The sequence below is a fragment of the Protopterus annectens genome, chromosome 1.part2, assembly GCF_019279795.1.
Source record: "Protopterus annectens isolate FY-2018-M chromosome 1.part2, PAN1.0, whole genome shotgun sequence".
In the NCBI taxonomy this organism is placed as follows: domain Eukaryota; kingdom Metazoa; phylum Chordata; order Ceratodontiformes; family Protopteridae; genus Protopterus; species Protopterus annectens.
In genome coordinates, this window is record NC_056727.1 from 536,150,778 (window position 1) to 536,169,154 (window position 18,377).

At 38.0% G+C, this 18,377-nt stretch overlaps 1 protein-coding gene across 1 annotated transcript in view; it reads right to left on the reverse strand.

Annotated features, from left to right (window-relative positions):
• The window catches only part of HNRNPLL (heterogeneous nuclear ribonucleoprotein L like), a 1,042,368-nt gene extending 1,025,516 nt beyond the window's left edge, over window positions 1-16,852 (reverse strand). The window contains exon 1 of the mRNA XM_044057476.1: window positions 16,402-16,852. Coding sequence (XP_043913411.1) covers window positions 16,402-16,572 — 171 coding nt within the window. The 5' untranslated portion in view covers window positions 16,573-16,852. The remainder of the gene's footprint in view (window positions 1-16,401) is intronic.
• Window positions 16,853-18,377: the final 1,525 nt, after the last annotated feature.

Here is an 18,377-nt window from a genome sequence, read left to right on the forward strand (position 1 = left end):
CCTTAATTTTTTTTCCCGTTTTTGTTTTCTAAGGAGGTGGGTTTGTCTTTTGAGCCTTGTCTAAAAAAAGGCACTGGGGGGGGTGGCAAAAGCCTTAGCCAATATCCGGAAGCCCAGTGGTGACAGATGCAAGCCGTCCCTTGCGAAGCAGCGTGGCTTGTCCAGCATGTCATCCCAAGCAGACAGACATTGGATCCCCCTAGAATGACACCAGTATTTGAGCCAATTATTAAAGCTGATCATCTTGTCTTTGTATTGTGGCATCATTCTTGGTGAGGGCAAGATGCTGCTCAGGGTCAGGGTCATACCAGCCTGGGCTACATAATCAGAGAGCTCCTCTATGTCTCTTTTCATGTAGTCCAGGGAGGTACGTCTCAGGTCATTCACGCCGGCATGGACAATGACGGAGTCATATTTGTACTTGCTTTGGAGTGACCAGAGTGCGTGTGTTATGTGGCGGATCCTAGCTCCCGATAGACAGCTCACCGTTACCCTCTCCTTGTTCAGCCTGGTAAGACGAACGTCAGTGTGTCTGACTATAGAGTCACCTATTACTAGTGTATCAGGCATGGTGTTTGGCCTTAAGGGCTGTGATTGTATGACACTGATTTATTGAAGTATGTGTTGCATGTGTTATGTTTTGAGGTGGTGGTCTGCTTTGGGAGCCTCTGTTGTTTTGGTAAGTTTTTTGTTGGAGCCTCCGAGTATGTCTTTGTGTTATGTCGAAAAACCAACACAAAGGTTCCGAACCAGCAGGTGTAAAACTCCAAAGGTTTATTAGAAAATGTAAAAGTAAAGCGCTTTTCGTCTCCCTTAGTAGGAAGACTTCTTCAGACAAAGGAAAAAAAAATCAAACAATTTAAAACCCAAAAAAAAGGGGTGTGTGTTACAAAATTACAAACATCTGCCTTAAAACCCACTGACATACCTTTACATTTAAAGTTGTATTACATTAAAAGCATAAATAAATGTCCACTTAGTGTAGACAGGGTGTCGAACATAAAAAAGTTTTCAAAAAAGAAACACGAACTTGATAAAAGTAACCAAGAATGTCTTAGTGAAGATTCATGAACCTAATCAAGTGTAAATACTGCTAGTTTCCCTTAAAATACACTTTAGCAAACAACTTTTCATAGGGTAAAACAAAACTCATACAGAATCTTGTGATTAAAAAGAAAATAAAATGAAGTAATGCTTGCAACCAAATATAATATCCATTCCTTAACAGAAAAGGTAGTAAGGAGTACACATCTCTAATGCATAATGAAAAATCAATAATAAATGAATAAATAAACAGTGAAACTCAACTAGGAGTCTGCAATAAGCGGAATTTCAAAGGCGTTTCTAATAAAAGAAATGTTATTTCTAATATTAAAATACCGAATGTTTATTTCTGTGTTAAAAATCTAACACAGAAATTGCTGGTCATTTCAACGCCAACAGAATGCAACAACAGTATATGAAAAATATATATTTTTTTAATGTTCCTTGAGCAATGGGTAAAGCACCAAGCTGCGATGAGAACACTTTCTAAGCTTTAGTATGCACAGTTGTAGCAGCCAAAACAAGTCAAAATGCAGCTGTTTCAGAAAAAATATGGCAAGGCATTGTGTGAAAGACACGTCTAAATCAAAACAAACCGCCAGATTCACAAGACAGTACTTCATTCAAGAACCGTGCAGGTACTAAACATGCGAAAAAGGCGGATAGCTAAACAAATGAAAAATCAGCTCATAATCGTGCCCATGAATATAGCACATTGTTCTGCAAATGAGTTTGTACTGTGTGTGAAAAAGGTAATAAATAAAGTAGTAGAAAACAAAAAAAAAAAGAAAGAAACGCAACACCTAAGTAAATCCACAGCTGTTGGTGTTCAATGACATTGACAATAAGTAAACATAGCACTTCAAAATACCGTGGGTCTAAACATTAAGGTCTCATTGTTGCTTACGCAAAAAGGTGTGTGTGTCTAGAAGTAAGCAAAAATCAAGTCAGACCACAATGCAGAACCTGACAAAAATAAAAAACATACAAATCCTGAACAAAACTATGCAAAATGAAAATAAAAATAAAATAAGGTATGGGTCAAGTACAGCGAAGCACTGCAGAGGTCAGAAAACCAATGTTTCTCAAGTTAAACATTTGTGAATTAAGGTTTAAAAACCAGACTTGAGGTTTAAGTAATGATGAAAGAAGTATTGTCTTAGCGGGTTTCTTGACTTTAAAACACAAGTCAAAGAAGTAACTTCGTTCAACCCTGGTGACGTGTAAGAGTTCATTTGAAGTTGCCAAATGAGTTTCTTTTTTTCTAATAACAATTGTTGGGGTCCTCCTCATCTGTAAGTACCTGGTCTATAACTTTAAAAAGGAAAGTGTGAGAAGGGTTGTTGTTACAATATCTTGCAAGGGTGTTAGTGTTGCTCTTCTTCCTAATGTGGTACGTATGTTCATAAATTCTCTAAGTTTTCTGTCAGTCTCCCCTGTATAAAAGGCAGGGCATGACTGGCACACAGCTAAATACACCACTGATTTTGAGTTACAATTGTAACGACCCTTTGCTTTAAACAGACGTTGCTTCACTATACATGTGGACCCTGTAGATATAAATTTACAATAGTTGCATGTCTCACATTTGTATGTGCCTTCAGTTCTAGTATGCTTCATTGAAGGTCTTTCCATAATGTTTTTGAGGTTTCTGCCCTTTCTAAAAATAACAGGTTTGTCCCCTATTTCCTCCGTGAGTTCCTTTTCAAAAGATAACAACTGCCAATTCTTTCTAAGTACATTGCTAATATATTTAGCTTCTAATGAAAAAGAAGTAATCAAACTTTTTTTATTGTACTTCTCTTGGGAAAAAATGGTTTGACCCGTGCTAGAAGAGTGAACACCAAGAATCTGCAATGTGACTTCATCTGACTCTGCCAGGTTCACGTTGGTTTGTTTCAAAGTCAGAATGGGATTGAAAGAACCCAAACCCATTTTCCTACAAACTTCTCGTATTGTGTCATCAACCAGTGATTCGGAGTACCCACAACTCAAACATGCATTTCAACAAGGTACATTCCTCGTTGAAGGCAGAGTCTTCAGTAGTCATTCTTGCCGCTCTTAACTAGTTGGCCCTTTAAAACAGATTTTTTTCTGGTGTAGCGGGTGGCAACTAGAAAAATGTAAGTGTTAGACTGAGTGGGTTTCCTGCAAGTTTTAGCAACATAACCCCTGTGGATGTCGTCTCTCTTCAATTCAACATCCAAATAGTTAATGGTGTCTTCACCAAAGGTAAATGTGAATTTCAAAAATGGAGTTCTGTTATTTAAAACCTCAACAAAGTTGCTTGCATCCCCTACGTTACCATGAAACATAATAAAAATGTAGTCCAAAAACCTGTTATATAGTTTGACTTTCTGAAAACTGTTGTCCTTAAATACAGTCATGTTCCCACTGGGCCAGTACTAAATTGGCGTAGCTGGCTCCACAAGGGGAACCCATAGCTACTCCAATTAATGAACTGTATACTGGCCTAAACTAGTCGAGGAGAGGTGGGAAAACAAGGATATTTTTGTTTTTGAGATAGAAAGCACACAGAAATGTATAAGACTGCTAAATTCAAGAGTTTCCTATTAAAGTGAAACATTCTGTTAGGGTACTTCGAGGTTTACGAAAACAATGTAATAGTGCTGATTTCGGATAGGATTTGTGAGCAGAGAAGTGTGTTTGGTTAGGGAGTACTGACAGGTATAGAAAAAGGGATGTTAACAGTTGGGTTAGTTAGTTGTCAGATCCTACTGGTTTAGGATGGGCAGGTTTCAATTATTGGAGACTACTGGTTGATGTCTGATGGCTGTGACGTGACTATGTGAAGAGGGTTGGGCGAGTTAAGTACAAATCTAATTGATGTGGGGTGAATGGTGGTGGGGTAGGAAAGCAGAGTGAGCCACAGCGCAGCAGATTACACCACGAGGCAGAGACAGTTTCAAAAACACATTGTTTCACTGAGCCTGCCAGAGGTCAGTATTGGCAGAGAAATTATAGCTGGATATGGGCTGGTAATGCACAGCCCAACACTCAGCAGACTGCATTTATTATATTGTAAGGTTACCTGAGCGTGGTGGAGGTAAGCTTGTTTAAAATGGGAAAGGGGTAAAGTGGTTAACAGTGGTCCTGGTTAGTGTGCAAGCCACAGGTATTAGTTGCAGGACAGTTTCTAAAAAGCTATGTCTCACAAGTATACAATGCTTAGTTGGGGGACACGCACTTTATATTCCCCTTATTTGAATTGTGGTTGGTTCCGGTTCAGAGGACGTGGAGAGGATCACAGTTGCAGGGAAGGACAGTTGCAATATGGTAGGTGCTAAAGCTGTAAAGAAAACAGAGAGAGAGGTAGCATCAGTATGAGGTAGGGGGAGGGGAGAACAGAGATATGTTCGCTATTTGCCTCACTCTAACAGGATTGATTACAAGTTAAAAAAAAAAAAAAAAAAACTATATAGATAAAATAAAATGTTCTTTTCTTCGAAGATAGAAATTACTTTTGCCACAGATTCTATACATTGTTATGGCCCTCAGTATTTCTCCTGGAAATAAATTCATTAAAGATAAACAAAATTATTAATAAACTTCTTATGGTATCCTAAATTGGAAGAGAATTGCCTACCTACATCACATTAGAACATGGGATCAAGGTGGTATAGTTTCCTGACAATGACACACACACGAAAATCTTTATTTACAAAACAGTGTAAGAAACTTATCTGTGTGGAAGATTTTCAATCCATATATTTCTAGTTAATCACTGTATATTAATCAGATCAGACAATAGTAGTAGAAGTAGCGAACGTAAACTCGTCAAGTCAAAAAGTAATAATAGAAAATATATAATTCTACAGCATTAATTTAAGGATTTCATAAAATGGAAATCCTTACATCCTGTATTAAATGAAAATACTAACATTCCCTTTTACTAACCTTTCTAATAAATTTTGGTATTTCCTTTGCTATACTTTTCAGTATAATATAACAACCTATAAAAGTAAATATCTCTCAATATTCCCCCACTAGGTCCCTACTTAGCTCGGATCTTAACATACAATAAATATTCAATGAGCAAAACATGCTGGAGGGAATAGGTTCCTGACCCACAGACTCCCCAGACTCTGGAATAGACTGCCCATACATGTCAAGCAGAGGGCCTCTTTGGCACTCTTCAAAAGGAACCCTGACGATTGGATGGGAGATGGGAAATTCACCACGGGGTTCGCGTCAGTCGCCCTGCTACACAGGGGTCCAGGGAAGTAAATATTGTGGGAAGAAATAGCCAAGGAATTGTTATGGCAGGCTTGTATAGACCCTAGGGCCAATAGCCTAGTACCAACCTATGTAGATGTACTAGGGGTGGGGTGCTGCAGTCCCGAGTAGGTTTATTTAATTTACATTTGTTGACTGGGAGTGTCTGACTGGACGTAGGTCCATTTTCAGCAGAGGCCCGGGGAGAAAAGCTCCACAGTTAAAATAGACAGTAGTTACATTGGATTACACAGCGATAAACATATTTACAGATTAAGAACATAGTACATCAGTAGACAACTAGAATCTTTATCTGTGAAGTACATAACAGACATTAACAAATGTTACAATAAGAAGTTCCTGCTGTATAATAAGTACTAGGCTTGTGAGCATCTGAGCTTGCTATAATCAAGGTAGTTAGTGGGGCGTCCTCCTTTAGATGAGACGCCTAGTAGCTATGAAGCTATTAACTGTTTGCCACACATTCCCTTTTGCAATATTACCAGTTTTTTTTTCTTTTTTAAATGCAACAAAAACAGCCCAAAAGTAAACCTTGTCCCTCCACTGGTAGATGGGATTTTTTTGAATGTAGGTTTCAATGAATGTGAGCTTCAAGGACCAAAACGTTTCAATGCAAAGTCTGCTTTCATTGTGAGGCATTTACTAAACAAACCAATACAGTCCATCAGTGTTTGTGCTGTAAAATTTTAAATGCATTTTAAATCAAATCCAAAATATTTGTAATGATTGCAGCAGTCAAGTAGAAAGCAGTATACACACTGAGGTCTGAATGGTGTTTAAGGTAACTGAGGAGAAATGGCCAAGTTAAGGGACACTAAAAAGGCTGGGGGAGGCTGTGTATGGGGGGGGGGCACCCAATCCATTACCCTGCCTAGGGGCCCATTTCACCATGATCTGGCTCTGGCAATTAGAGAAGCCCACCCACAGACAGGAAGGTTAAAAAAAGTTAAGGAGGCTATACAATTAAACAAAACACACCATTAGTTTATATGCTTCCCCTTGCATATTGACCATTATAAATTCATTCATTCCTCTATGTATTACCCTACTAGACTGAAGAGGGGAGGTGTGATAGCAATCAAGGGGCCACCACAAGTTTTATCAACAATGCTCTATCTAAATGTGCACAAAAGGAAGGAAACAGAAAACATCACAAGACCCACTGGTGGGGCTCTCCGCTTGCTTTTACTTTGGGCCTAACCCCTCATCCATACACAGCACATGGGGGGGGGGGGCGGCCACATACCCCCCCAAAAGATGCATAATAAATTTGAATTGTTACTTTGCATACACCTAAAGCTGAAAGAACAGTGCCATGAAAGGCATAAATTGACAAGGATTTCTGTATTTTTATAACAGTTGAACAAATCCATACAAAGATATTTAAAACGCACACAGAACACTATATTTTGTCTCTGCCCACTGACTGAATAATAGGCCATAGGGCATTACAGACTAATTGTCCCTTCCAGAGTTATACCTTTTGTCAACCTAGACAAAGTAAAAAAAGCTTACTAGGCTAGTTTTACAAATGTCAAAAGAAGAGTGTTAATGCCTTGTTGATAATAAAGTACTGCTTCTTTCCTAACATCAGGCCCAGGTGCATGTGAAGAGAGTGTACTTTGGCAACTGCAAGTTAAAATTCTCTCTACAGATCCTGGAACCAATTCAAACAGGCACCTGCAGGTATATTTTACATTTATCTCCTCATTCAGTGCTAGATGACCATCTTCTGCCAACCGTGTATGTAGATATTGTCAACCTCACTTGTTGCTTCTCTCCAGTGAGCAGAACCATTCAATGATGCTTATGGCTCTGTCACACTTTCCTTTTGAAAGACTACTTCCCTCTCCAGGCGTTTGTCAAGCTAATGTCAGTTTCAGAGTTTCACCAACATGGGTCCGAGGATCAAGGTACTGTGCAATGTAACAGTTTTCTTCTTTGTGGGTCCTTATTTTTTAGTTATTAGGATTCCATGATCTGGGGCCACCCCCCCCCAAGCACTGCGTTTCAATCATAGGTTTTTCAAAAAGAACTAGAAACATACAAGACAAGACAGGTGTAGTCTCTAAAATCTATTAGAAACAAAAAAGAAAAAAAAAAGTTCATATGCAGTACGACCCGCATTACCAGACAACCAAGGGGGAACTTTAGTTACATCAGACTGGACATACTGCGGTAAAAAAAAAAAAAAAAAAACAAAAAAAAACATACATATATACACACACATTATATATATATATATATATATACATACATATACATACACACACACACACACACACACACACACACATATATATATATATATATATATATATACACACACACACACACACACACAAACATACACACATGGATCACCTTCAGATGCCCGAAACGCCAAACCGCCGAAACACAAATCACCGACACCAAAAGACAGACAACAAAAAATACCGACAACGCAAAACACTGAATACCATTACACCAACACACTACACGTAAACACAGTACACTACATAACATATCCACTAGCCCTAACCCTAAGGTCCGACACTACCGCACACTTACCCTACCTGCACCCTAACCCTAACTCACTTACCCACCCCTAACCCCAAGGTCCGACACTACCGCACACTTACCCTACCTGCACCCTAACCCTAACAGGCATCTGAAGGTGATCCATATACATATATATATTTATATATACACACACACATACATACACACACACACACACACACACACATATATATATATATATATATATATATATATACACACACATATATACATATACATATATATATATACATATACATATACACATACATACATACATACACGGTTTAGGAATCTCCACACACAGACTGTGTGGCAGTCTGTAACACAGCACACAACAGAAAAATGTAAACTCTTAAGTTGCAATTTCTCAATCACAGAAGCAATTTTTCCCAGAAGAGTGCAAACCCTAACATCCCCCATCCCCACCTGCTCCAATGGAGATGGATGCACATTTGCTGGTGGTATTGGTCTCCAAACTTCGTAATTCTGGGGACAGACCCGAATTCTTCTTCCACAAGATGAGTCATATGTTAAAAGGCAGGCACACAACCCACTGACCTACAAGAAGCCTGTCAGTAATGCACCGGATACTTTTCTACACTTCCACATATAAAATATATTAATCACAAATACTAGGCTACATGTGCCTTCTGGACAAAATAAAACTCTAGCAAGTTTCCCTTTCAAATCGTGAGAATTCACCTTGCAGACATAAGGTGAACATTACACCAACCCCCAAAGCAAAGCAAAGACTTTTTCCACTGGCCAGAAACTGAACCCAGGTCAATTGCTTGGAATGCAGCTATGCAGCCAATGTACGAACATGCAAGCTATACAGACACACACACATGGAAGGATACTGGGAAGACCGGTCATTAAGGCCAATGCTCAGAATTAGGTTGGTGTAAAACACAATCAGCAAATATGCAGCTTCCATCTCCACTAACAATATATGGAACAAAAAAAAAAAAAAAAAAAAAAAAGAGAGTTCTGAATGTAAACACCATATGCATGAATCGGAATTTAAAAATGCCATCTGACCAGCATAAAAATTACAGTATATAATCTATGAACAGTCTCCCTCAATCTGAACATTTTGCAGTAAAAAACTTACACAAAATTATAATTATGACAAATGCTAAATCTTATTGCACAAAAAACTATGAACAGAACCGGACAAACTTCTATCTATGCTAATGTCTTAAAGAAATGGAGAAATGAAAATATAAGCCATTTTAACTTTAAAAGCTTCCAAACGATAAGTGACTTTACTTTGTTCAGTTTTTGTTTTCAATTTCAGCACAAACTTGACATGCTACAAAATCTAAAACTACATTACCAAAACAATCTGGTTTTACGTTAACTACTACATTAATAGTCTGTGCCCACTTCACATTTGGTGACAAGACAGCAAATGATAGTAGGTTTGTCCACCCAGACAATGGAAGAGAATATAACTAACTTTTATGCTAAGTCCAGAAATCTCAATGCCAGACTTATTTCTCATTTTATGTAGGTAAAACTAATAGGAGTTTAAGAGAACGAATTAGGGAACATTTATATGCCATTAATAAAGAGAATATAAACAATGCATTAGCGAAACATGTTATTAACAATGGCATGACACACAAGTTTAAATTCAGAGTGATACAGTTAATTAGGACAAACAATAGGTTAGGTGATATAAAAAACTATACAGAAGGCCAAGAGAATAGATGGATCATGAGGCTACAGGCACATATAGCCCATGGCCTTAATGACAGAACATCACTTAAACCGTTTAATAGCACGACCATATAAACACTAAAACATTATATTTTAATTATACTATTCTATTTGATATAAGTTTATATTTTATTTGATAAACTTTTACTATATTTTATATAGACGATGTATTGTAATATTTTTTAAGAGGCAGAGAAGCACAATAAGTCTGTGTTTTTTGTTTTGAATTGTGTGCTTTATATTTGATTGGATGTTCAGTGATTGAGTCACGTACATAAACTATGAGATTATGTTAAAACATCGAAGTCTGATGAAACGTTTTTATACGTGAAAGCGCTCACTGTTTTTTGGATCCTGTTCAAAATGTCATTAAAACTCTTGAAGTGAAGACTGGAGTTTTATTTTGGTTAAGATACTTTGGTCGTGGTGCATCTCCTTTTATCTGCGTTTTTTAATTATAAAAACACTCATAAAAGTTTCTCAAGTTACAAAAACTGAATAGTCAATCCAAGCAACAGAGCTTCAAAATGAAAACAGAATATGTACATTTGTAAAAAAAAAAAAAAAAAACAGGGAGGAATCTCAAGAAACAAGGAGAGATCAAGGATGTGCATTCAAAATCAGAAAGAAAACAACCATACAGAATATTACATTCTTAAAGTAACAAACACAGGAATGGAGAAATGAGATTCTGACTAAAAGGATGGCTACAATTAGGGTACAGAACACTCAAGAAGGGGCTGAAATTTGCTGGATAAAATTGGGAAAGGAACCAATGCATTAGAAGCAAATAATTTGAGGTAATAGAATGGGAAGAGGCCAAGAATACATTTGGACTGGAGGAGGACAGAGATTAACCTTCCCTACCAAGGACTGACAGAGTGTATAGGCAAAGAGAACGGAATAGGGGATCCTAAGTGAAAAGACCTGCACTGCTACAGTTTACAGTAGAATCTAAAACATACTAGACGGCACAGTGGTGCAGCAGTAGCACTGTTGCCTTACAGTGGTGCAGCAGTAGCATTGTTGCCTTACAACAAAAGGTTCTCCTGTTCAATTCTTGGCTGGAGTGCCTTCTGTGCGGAGGCTGCATGTGCTCCCTGTGTTTGTGTGGGTTTTCTCTGGGTACTCCGGTTTCCTCCCATGTTACAAAGACTTGCATCTGGAGCGTTTCTCCCCAGGCATCTGCTGAAAATGGTCTCCATTCGAAGTTGGGCTTTCCCAGTAAACAAATGTTAAATAAATAAAAAAATGTGCCATTGTAAAAGGAATAATTAGTAGGGCATATAAAATATTACAGGACAACTATAGGAATCAGAGGAGATTAGAAAGGACTGGGAAGAAAGAGTGGAAAAGCAATTCACAAAGAAACAATAGGAGGATATATGTATGGCTCTCACATATGCAAAATTTCTAGATGTAGGATTTTTGCCTGAAAGTGTTTGTATAGATATTTTTACACCCCACGCAGACTACAAACAGAATTGTTCCTCAAAGTGTTTGAGGAGGGAGGAGAAACAGATAACTGGGAACATATTTTTGGCAGTGTAATGAATTGGCAGACTTTAATAAACAAACATTCTCTGCAGACGACTCTGTCAGAGATACTGGGTGAGCAAATAGATGCAACCAAGGAAATGATTTGAGCTGTTCTACAGAGTAAGAATTGCCTAGATATAGTGAAGGCCTTGCCGAGTTTAACTCTGGTGGCTACCCAAAAAGCAATTACTAGAAAGTGGAAATTTAAAAAGTCTAAAAGAAGTATTGAATATAGACAAAAGAACTAAAACTGGGATCCTTAGAAAAGGGTAGGAGCAAAATACATAAGAGAAAAAAAAAGGTAATTGTAGGAACAATACATGCAGAATAATGTTTTGGAAAAGGAATTAGATTCAAGAGAAGGCAGAAATTTAATGAGCTATGCAATGTTCGGATGACAAAGATTTTATAATAGGATTTGCAACTTAAAATGTCAATATGGTTTATTTTCATTCATATAAATATACAACTGAATTATCGCTTATGATACATAGGCAATGAAGTAGTTTCTTGTTTAAAAAGTCGGGAAAGCATTTTTTTTCTTCACACACACTCTGCAGTTTGTGTCGTTTGGCATTTTCCCCGGTTAGGGGTCGCCACAGCGGAACTCCAGTCTGCTAATAATTGGCAGTAGAGTTTTACGTGCTGGCTTGCCAGGCCTAACGCACAACCTTCAACGAAGGAACGCCCATTCACGCTACAGTAAGTACAAAAAATCCACTCTTTGGAAAGGAGATACTGCAGGGCTCTTTTTTTTTTTTTTTTTTTTTAAGGCCAAACAATCAGTTTTTACTAAACAGATAGTTACCCACCGAGAGGGACTGGCATAACTGTTAAGGGGCTTACTTCAGACACAAGGTGCATTGTTCAATTCTCACCTTTGAGGGAAACTGGCTAAGCTTAAAATGGCCCACAAAAGCAGCCAGCCTAGTACTTGTCTATGAAATTTTCTAGACATATGCAATGGTGGTCAATAAGGCAGCCAGCAATGTCTACATTTTTGCGAACAACCCAGTTTATCCTAAATATCGCAACAGTACAACACACACACAAAAAAAAAAAGTGTCTAGAAAAAGACACTGAACTACAGATACCAGGCTCTCTACTTTGCTAAGTGAACAACAAATAATCTCAAATACGGCAATTCTTGACTTTTTTGAGATAGGCCTGTACTTAAAACCCTTCTTAGATTACAAGAGATGTACCATGACAGAATAACCATTACACTAAAAACACTGAGCAGTACAGGAGCTAAACTGTCTGTACGACAGAAAAACTACCCAGTGATGGCTTACTGAAAGTAAACACCCATTAAAGACAGGCATTTAGTCATCTACTTGGACTCCACACAGTCTTCTGACAAAAACAAAGTAAAATGTAATATAATAAAATTTTTGTTAAACATATCTACATTTCAGTACAAACAAGAATTTGCATGGATAAGAAATCCATTTGCTATACCCGAGCACAAATACTGCACACAATAAAACCCCCAAAGTACACAATTATAGTACACCTGCTAACAGTGGGCAAATAGACCATCCAGTCTTCAAAAACATATCCTACAGTGCGTACGGGAAAAGGATTTACCAGTGAGGCACACAGCATGCTCCAAGGCAGCAAAAAACTTTCAGTCATTAACACTTGATAAAGACCAACTGTTATTTAGCTTACATTTGTTGTCAGAGATGTCCAGGTGAGCACAAAGGTTTCTTTCCAGTGGAGGCCCGGGGAGAAAAGCTCTAGTACAAATCAAAATCTTTTAAATTAGAACAAATTAAAAAACTTAGAATATAATGCTAAAATTCTTTATACAAAATGCCATTTACATGGACATGTTGCATTGCAATAGTCAGTGAACCATCCCTAACCATTACCACAGTCAAGTATAAACATTTCCGACAGTTAAATTTCCCACAAATGTGATTTTCTAATCACAAGCACCTGATGGACAGCAAATTATTCTACAGTTTCCTCTGATCATAAGATACTGGCACCTGCAGCATTCGGATAAAAATTTTACTGAGAAAACTCCCAGCTCTGCATGCACACCTGCCATAGGACCTCTTCAGTCTGCTATAGAGATTGAACCTCAGCTTCATCACCTATGAAGGGACAGCATCTGAGGAATGCGGCAACCTCCCACATACAGACAACACTGTCGGTACCAAATACAAATATACACCGGACAACAAACTATGACATACAGATATTTTGAACTATACGATAGACATGGTGCATTTAGTAAATCAGTCATCACTTTGGCTGCCAGTAATATGCAGAGCAAAAATTAATACAGCTACAAACAAATCACTGGGTAATACTTAGACACCAGTTAGAACCTTTTTAGAAAAACACTTTCAAACTGCATTTGCTTGCATTGAAAGAGCCAATTATGCTGCCTAAACATAGTTCATCTGCAGTAACATGGTTAATACTAGCTACAATGCCATACTATGAAAATGTAAGTAACCCTTTTCCGTGGAGAACCAAGGAGAGGAAAACAAAACAAGAAAGCTAACAAAAGAACAAACCAAACCAAACCAAAACAGCTCACAGATGTTTGGCATTAACAGTTAACTGCCATCTTAAAATGGATGACAACACAGAACTCTCAAGACTAAATATATCGCATATAAAAAGAAAACAGCTTCTTACCACATATCCAGCTGCGCTAAAAACCATTTTACATAACTATTTTCTCAGAACTCCTGTTAGTCAAATATGCTGGGCACTGTCTTACTCATACAAGGTTGCCAAGGCCTGGAACACCTTACCTGTATCCATCAAGTCATCACCCTCCTTTCAATTTTTCAAAAGCACTCTGAAAGACGTTCTAAAATCGGACTCTGATCTTGCTCAAAAGCAGGATAAACTATATCCCTAAATGTGAACAAGTACTTTTTCATCACTCTCCCTTATTCACTTGCTTCCTTACTTCTGTCAAAGACTCTCTCCAAATATACTATAAGCCCGTTTTTTTTTCTCTCACTTCATACTACAATTCCTGTTTGTATTAGACTAATTTCTATACAAACTCAAAAATGTCAGTAAATACTACAAGATAGTCATATAACGTGTAGCGATTTGTAACCAACGTTTTTACACTACGCGCAATTTGGCAACACCAATCTATCGGGCCAGAATTCCACTACGGGATAAGTAAGTAGATGTTTCTGGGGAAAAGAGAAGACGAAAAAGGATTGATAGAGGTGACTTCAGGTGGGGACACAATGACATTGTTCCCTTTATTTATCCCTTTTTTGTAGGGACCCCCAAAGCAGCTGAAGATCTTTACACAATCACCTAAACTAATTTCATCTGGAGATCTACTCTACTTTAACCAAGTCTTGGTCACTGTTCTCCATTTGTAACCCGTTTATCTGCATAGTGAACCTGAACAGTCAGTATATACAAGGTGTGGGGTGGTGTGTATGCCCATTAGCCTAGTATCAGCCATTTACACTACTAACTTTATCACCTTGTAAATTTTCTGTTGTAATGTGCTTACATTTATTCTCCTGAAAATATTCCTGTACTGAAGTCTCCAGCGTAAGAGGGTTCCACCCAGAAGCTTTTCACTGTATCTACCTGATAAAAAAGTAAATGCACATACATTTACCTGGAGTTTTCGTACAGCCAGGGAGTGACACAGCTAAAGTAAAATGTAACTTTTTTGAATGGGGTGTTTGATGCAAGACGTTCCCTACCACTGAAACAATACAGCTGCAGCAGTTGGACTGTGCTGAACTAGTTTGAGAAGAAACAACATATGCAATGAAATTAGTTTTATTAAGCCTTCAACAGAACAGAACTGTGAACAATTATAACCATAAATCATTGAAAATGTAGCACATGCTGCAATTCTTTGATACAGCACTACACAATAATTCTGTAGTTTCAATACCAAAAAATACAAAACAACTGAAAATGCTCAAGTAATAAAAAATAAATAAATAAAATGAATACAAAACTGATTAGTACCAGAAGGTAAGCAGAAGAACAGATGGAAGGAAGGAAAGAAAGAACACTAGGGAAAGGGGGCAATCACAAGGGAAAAAAAACAAGCATTGCACAAACCACATAAATGTCACCTTTGCACATGGTGGTGTAGAAGAGTTACCTATAGCCGGAAAACTCATTACTAAATGCAAACTATAAGCAACAGTTCTGTCCAAAAGGGGGGATTGGGCAGATTGGAATGAGCACTAGAAGCCCCATCAGTAATATTCGCATACAGCTGTCAACCAATCATGGACAAATCCAGAAATAATCAGGGGCAATCTGGGACAACGAAACAGAAAACGAGAACGTGAATTAACAGACCTTTTATAAAGTAAAATAAGTCTGCAACTCTAATTATAACTTTATTACATAAAATTCATAATCTTTTCTCCATAAGTCACACGTTAAAGGAATTAAGAGGATATAGCCAATACCAGGACCAAAATCGGGGACAGATGAGAGATACGCTACCAAATGCGACACATTTATACGTTCCCCAAAAAAACAATACCCACGAGTACGGCAAAGACTTGGGATGTAACCCTGGAGCTCCACGTGTAACTTCTCAGGCAGCAACGACACCATCTCATGGTATCATACATATACCGGTCCGAACAAAGTACATAAAGGTCTGTGTGGACCTGCTGACATCCAAGATTGTGGTACAGAAAACCTCACAGCTCCATTTTTAGTGTTTGATGCATCAACAGCTCTCACAGTGTACATACAGTATATTCACTGGAAACTCGAACAGGCTCACCAGCCTCTATAAAGTGAAACAGATCGGACGCAAGCAGCAGAAGCCCTCACACGGATCTGAAGTCCTGGCAAACAAAGTTAAGTAAATAATTATACCCTAAACAATAAGCAGAAGGAGAAATGTCAACAGTAGTAAGCCCCCGACGTTAGAGTTTTCGGCATTGTGTCAAGCAGTGCACCATCATATATTTTTTTACAACCCCACCAGCCACAATTCACCAAAAGACATTTGTCCACGCTATCCATTTCCAGATTCTATATTGCAACCACATACACACAAGCTCCAAAGTAGCAAAAGTCACTTTTCAATTCCATCTATCTAGTGCCAGCCTTCGATTTCTGTGCACATTTCACAAGATCTCCGAACACCAGACGTTTTCCGGCCCTGTGAGTAAGCAAGTCACCTGGCTACAAACAAATGCCTGCTTATCTGTCTTTTATACACCAGTTAAACTCGCCGTTCTGTACCAAACATCTATCCCAACCCTATAATCATGACTCGTGAAATTAAATATAAAGGTGAGTTACCTCGCGATAGTACCCCTGGGCCCGTCCATGTCCTTCACTCTCCCCGTTACCACTGTATTGCTCACTGCCGCTGAAAGTCTCCTCGTTGCCGCCGTACTCCTCCTCATCAGTTTTCATTCTCTTAGCTTGTCGATCATAGCCGTCTTCTTCGCAGAAATTATCAGTCGACATGATGACAGATGTTCACTAGCCTGTGTTATAAAGATCGTTGTTTTTATCGAAGAAACAAACAAGCGCTCGATACCTACTTCAGTCGTACTCGAGTGATCTATGTTATATTACAAATGTTAAATTCAGTCACAATACAGCAAACTCCAAATCTTAGCCAAACAATTAGCAACGTTTCAATGCTTTCTCACGGTTTTACTGCGCGTGGAATAACCCCGCCTCCTAAAGTCGAGTTGTGTAATAGCACCAGGGTGAAACAGGGAGTACCAATGTGTTGTAGAAATTACCGCGTACTTCCGGTCTAAGAAATCGTAAAAAAATGCTTTGTGAAGAAAGGTAATGCTTGCTGGATGTGTTATCAGTCCTTTAACCACAGGCAGTTGTGGTGCTATTTCAACTCATTTTAGATAAGTTTTAAAAGTCGTAGCTGTATTGAGGGGGGGGGGTATTATGACACGGGTATGACATCATTCAGTATCCATAAACAGTTCTGTCCATGATTTTGTTTTATTCCAGGGTACCGTGTATTTTGCTGAAATTTAAGTAAGGTATCACACTCAAAAGTTAGGCAAGCATTAAGACCATAATTTGTGCTTATTCAAATGATATTAACAAAACATAGTTGGTTTTATTTGGTCTACAATAAATAAGTGAAATATGTTTTCAAAATTTGACTCCGTAACTCTCAAGCTTTTACTTCAAGAAACGGGGGCACGTTTTAAAAAGTTGACAGAATAAGATTATGTGAATTAATGTCTCCATTTTATGTAGCAGAATGCAGTTCTAATTACATTAGCTGTTTATTAAATGTATCCACCACCTTTTCGCCCAAAAGTTAGTTGTAGAAGGGATTAGGTGGGCCAGAGCGAACTTTTGAGAGAACCATGGACTTTTGAAGGTATAGTTTTAGATTTCTGTAATGTCTTCTCTAATTTGTCATTACTTCAAGGTAAAATAGTCTGGCAGGCGTGTAGTACGAATGCTTATCTTTAGGCCATAGAAGAACATAGCACGCAAAATTCTGTAAAATAAATAAATAAATTTACAGCAGACTAAGCGTCATAGTTTTCAGCCCCGAGGTTAGGTCACTAACATTGTCAGGGAAAGTAAGCTTTTTTATTTTCCTCGTCTGTGTGCTTTTTAGCAATCATTTGGTTTACACGTCAAAATTATTTAATTAGTTGTGTATACAATCTGTTCTGTTAATTTGAAGAATTCATATTGTCAGTGCTCCATTGTGCGCATTTTTAGTTCATTTTTTGCAATATGTTTCGTTTTAATCCACTTTAAAATTAAACAGCATATGTATGGGGGGGTTGTTTCGTTTTTTATTTTATCGTTGCTTACATGGATGACGGTGAGCTGGTTCTGCAAGCCACGTTCTGAGACAAAATGGCAGAGACACTTAAAATTGTACATTCAAACAAATTGCAAATATTACAACAAAAGATCACATTCTACAGTAGTGTTCTCTAACTGCATACATATTTGAGATGTGTTAAGCTGAGGTGCTGACGCTTCGTTTCGGATATAACTATTAGCAGGAAAGCCTTCTACACTTCTGACTTAATAGTAAGACCATGTACTTAAAGTACAATAACAACAGCTGTAGTAATTACAGTTAGAAGCTCTACATGACAGTAAGAGCCAGCGAAGGGTAGGTTAGCCTGAATCTTGAAAACAGTGACACTTGTAGTTTTCTTGAAGGAGGCATTTTTGTTTTCTGTTGTAATTTTTTTATTTTATTTTACATTTGTTGACCGGGTTTGTCTGACTGAGCTAGTGGCTTATTTTCCGCAGAGACCAGG